This window comes from Gekko japonicus, unplaced genomic scaffold, assembly GCF_001447785.1.
Source record: "Gekko japonicus isolate JY-2015 unplaced genomic scaffold, Gekko_japonicus_V1.1 scaffold2624, whole genome shotgun sequence".
In the NCBI taxonomy this organism is placed as follows: domain Eukaryota; kingdom Metazoa; phylum Chordata; class Lepidosauria; order Squamata; family Gekkonidae; genus Gekko; species Gekko japonicus.
In genome coordinates, this window is record NW_015162030.1 from 162,918 (window position 1) to 166,984 (window position 4,067).

Consider the following 4,067-nt stretch of genomic DNA (forward strand, 5'->3'; position numbering starts at 1 on the left):
CCCACCCCAGCCTCCCCCAACTCCTGCCACGCTTCAGCACTTTAGTTTGGGCACAGCTGCCGTGCACAAGGCACCAGCTGCCGTCTCGGGGGTGGGAAATACCTGGGAATTTTGCAGGTGGCCCCTGAGGAGGGCGGGGCTTGGCGAGGGGAGGGGACTTCAGTGGGGTACAATGCCACGGAGTCTGCCTTCCAAAGCCACCCCGCTTTCTCCAGGCGAACTGACTTCTGTCACCTGGAGATCAATTCTAATTCTAGATCTCATGCAGCTTTGAGAATGACAGGAGTCCTCCGTCCATGAATGTCAGCAGCACAGTGTGTCTTTTGTAGGACCGGCAAAAAAAGCATCCTTACAACTATTAAAAGGCTGTCCCCCTTTTTGGAAGACTTCATGCAAGGAGAAGCGGGTTCATAATTCTAGACACTCCCGTGGGGGCTTGACTTTTAAAGCACTGATGCAAAATGGTCTGGTAGTTATCAGTCTGTATGTACTGAATGTTACTGCTTATTGAATGTAATGAATATTTATACCTGACCAGGATGAAATAATGACACACTATGCACTTTACTAAATGATGACCCTAAACAGAACACATTAGTTTGTTAAAAGGTTTTTGCAGTGCATATTTATTTGTTACTAGGCTACCTGGAGATTGGCAACACCTGTCTCTGAAACGGTTGGCCACTCCACCTCCCAACAAAGGCAGTGGGCAGCTAACTGAGCTCTGGAGAGCCAGTCTGGTGTCGTGGTTAAGTGCGCGGACTCTAATCTGGGAGAACCGGGTTTGATTCCCCACTCCTCCTCCACTTGCACCTGGCTGGGTGACCTTGGGCAAGCCGTAGTTTTGATAAGAGCTGGTCTTGAAAAAGAGCAGTTTCTGTCAAGAGCTCTCTCAGCCCCACCCGCCTCACAGGGGGTGTCTGTTGTGGGGAGGGGAAGGGAAAGGCGTTTGTGAGCCGCTCTGAGACTCCTTCAGGTAGTGAAGAGCGGGGTATAAATCTAATCTCTTCTTCTTCTTCTTCTGCATGTGTGTGTGTGTGTGTCTTCTGAGTCTTCCTGCTTCCAAACCTTGTCATAGCTGCAGACACATACCAACCCCGCCCCCCAATCCCCGCAGGGCCCGTCACTCTTACCTTCGTGGTTGTACAGGTGGTTAAACCAGAACTCCAATGACCGGATGCTGTTGCAAGAGAAAGCGGGAGAAGGCGGTGAAGCAGGGCGCTGAGTGCCAACCAAGCAGCCCACCTGCGCCCCCTTCCTCCTGCCCTCCCCCCAAGGAGACACAGCCCTCCTTTCCTCAGTTTTATCACCACAACAGCCCTGCGAGGCGGTCAGGCAGAGGGCAAGAGAGAGACTGGCTGGCCCAGGGCCACCAAGGTGGACTTGGGCCTGGAACCCGCGCCTCCCAGATTCTCACCTGACCAACGCCACCCACGCTCTCAGTGCTGAAGCAAATGCAGCCAGGAGAAACGGGTCTGAAACATGGCCCCCTCCCTCCCCCCCCGGCCTGCTGGGGCACCCCGCCTTCCACGCTTCCCGGCACCTCCCAGACGCCCAGCTCGGGACAGGCTGGGGTTTCCCTGGGGTAAAGTGTTCCAACGAGGGATCCGTGTGTGTGCAGCTCCAAGGAACACCCCTCCACCCCCAAGGCCATCTCAGGTTGGAAAACGGGGGCAAGGGAGTTGTGTGGAGCCCCTTGTGCCTGCGCAGTGGTCCCAATCCAGATCAGACCCTTGAAGCACTCAGGGAGCCAGAGGTGTTTCAGCTGGAAAGGCTGTTGCCGGGCGGGGAGCCTCCAGTGCAGAGAAGGAAGGGCCTGTTGATCTCTCTCCCTCACGGGCCACGGGCAGGCGGGGGTGGCGGGGGCGGGGGGGCTCCACTACATCTCCCCCCCCTTCCTTTTCTAGTCAAGGACAGTAGCCTCAAGCAAGCTGGGGAGGGCATGACAATAGTACTGGCTGACCTTGCCGTACAGGCCGTGGAGGACTTTGGTGGAGGGGCCTGCGGAGGGGGGGGGAGGAGGAGGGTCAGGTGCAGAGCAGGCAAAGAACAGTCCACACACACACCCCCGCAATAAGGGACCAGATTCCCCCCAGCCCTCCCCCGCCCCCAAACTGCCATCCTTCGGCAGGAAAGATCCCTGGGAGGGCTGAGCCACACGCAGGTCCGGCTGGCGTCTGAGGCCTCTCGCGAGGGTCTGGCCACCCAGGGGGCAAGAAGAAGAGCCCGGGGGAATCAGATCCCGCCCCCCCCCCCCGTTCACTTGCACCATCGAGCCCACCTCCTGGTCCGAATCCATCCTCATGCTGCTCCCGCCCACGGACAAGGCAGAGATGACCCACCAGGACCACCCCGCAGTCTCGCCTGGCTGCGACTTCATTTTAGAAAACGAAGCTCTGCTACTCCCTTGAGACCAGCCGCATTGGCAAGCCAGGCAAGGCTCCTGATGTGCGCACGGGCCTGGATACGCCCACCCCAAAAGGGAGAGTCCAGTCTTTAAAACAGAGGACCCCCCCTCCCCTGCCCAGAGCGCCACTCAGGGCCACCCGCGCGGCTCCGTACCCAGCTGAGTGGAGGCCTCCACCACGCTCCACGGGATGTTCCGCCTCTGGCCGACGATCACGTCCAGCACGTAGGCCTTGAGCCCGTCGCCCAGGACGTCGCGGATGGCCGGGCACAGGTACTTCAGGATGAGGTGCCCCACGTTGGGGCTCACCGAGCTGTTCCCCAGCTTGGCCTGGAAAGGGGGCGGGGGTGGGGGAAGACCGCATCACAGCTGGCCGAGGCGTCCCGGGCTTGGGCTCTTGGCTGTGGTCAGGTGCAGCCCCCCCACCCGCCCAGCTGGCTGTGTCTCGGGGGAGGGGGCCACTGGGGAGCAGAGATTGCCAGGGCAGGCCCTCTTCCACTGCCTCCCCCATGTGCCTTCTCCCAAAATGCTTCCTGGGGAGAGGGGGGGCTGAGGCACAGCTGGGAGGCGCTACCCCCCATCCCACAGCATCGCAAATACTAAGAAGAAGAGATTGGATTCGTACCCCATGGCCCTTCACTACTCAAGGGAGTCTCAGAGCGGCTTACACACTCCTTTTCCCTTCCCCTCCCCACCACAGACACCCTGAGAGGTAGGTGGGGCTGAGAGAGCTCTGACACAAACAGCTCTTTTTTCAAGGACAGCTCTTGTCAGAACTACGGCTTGCCCAAGGTCATCCAGCCAGGTGCAAGTGGAGGAGGAGTGGGGCATCAAACCCGGTTCTCCCAGATGAGAGTCCGCGCACTTCACCACTACAACAAACTTAACCACTACACCAAACGAAACTGAGAGCAGGCAGGAAGTGACGTCACTGAGACTGGCAGCAGGGGGTGGGACCTGGCTCCCAGTCTGTAGGGCATGGGGGCTGAAGGGGGCGGCACGAGGGGTGGCACCAACCAGAGAAGCACGGCGCAGGTGGGGGGGGGCACACACTTCCTGGCATGTGAGAGGCCCCTCCCCAGGGACTGACCCCTCCTCCAGTACTTTCACTTTGCTGGCTCACAAGCAACAGCCCTGCGAAGGAGGCCGCTCTTGTTTACCTTTCACAGGCAGCCCAAGACCAAACAGGTGGCCCGTGCCGGGGGGGGGAGGGGCTCGAACCTGCCTCTCAGCCCAGGGCGAACTGCAGGGCCCAGGGCCAAAGAGACACTCGGCGCTGCCAGGCATCCGGGGGTGCTATAAATAAACAGGAGGGAAGGCCGGACTGGGGCTGCCGGCCAGACGGAACCACAGGGCTGCATCCTCGTGCCTGAGCCTTTCCAGGAATTGGGAACACACTGCCCCCCCCCTCGCCCACACAGCCAAGGACATTCCCTGCTGGCTGATGGAGGGGGGGGGGCGAGGGAAGGTAACCGTGGCCGGCATTCTGCGGCACTCCCTCCTGCCCTCCCCTGCCTCAGCCGATGGCCTGGGGCTCAAAAGGCCCCCTCCCGAAGGGCGAGGAAAGGGCTGCTGCTGCTGCTCTGGGGAGGTGGCCACCCTACCTCTGCCTCCCCCCACCCCCAGCCCAGGCAAGCAGCCAAGCCTCACCAAGGCCTGA

At 60.3% G+C, this 4,067-nt stretch overlaps 1 protein-coding gene across 1 annotated transcript in view; it reads right to left on the reverse strand.

Moving 5' to 3' along the window:
- Positions 1-4,067, reverse strand: part of RUSC2 (RUN and SH3 domain containing 2) — a 24,998-nt gene that overhangs the window by 7,481 nt on the left and 13,450 nt on the right. The window contains exons 6-9 of the mRNA XM_015405539.1: positions 2,563-2,737; positions 1,916-2,001; positions 1,447-1,475; positions 1,134-1,180 (exon numbers count right to left, since the gene is read on the reverse strand). Coding sequence (XP_015261025.1) covers positions 1,134-1,180; positions 1,447-1,475; positions 1,916-2,001; positions 2,563-2,737 — 337 coding nt within the window. The remainder of the gene's footprint in view (positions 1-1,133; positions 1,181-1,446; positions 1,476-1,915; positions 2,002-2,562; positions 2,738-4,067) is intronic.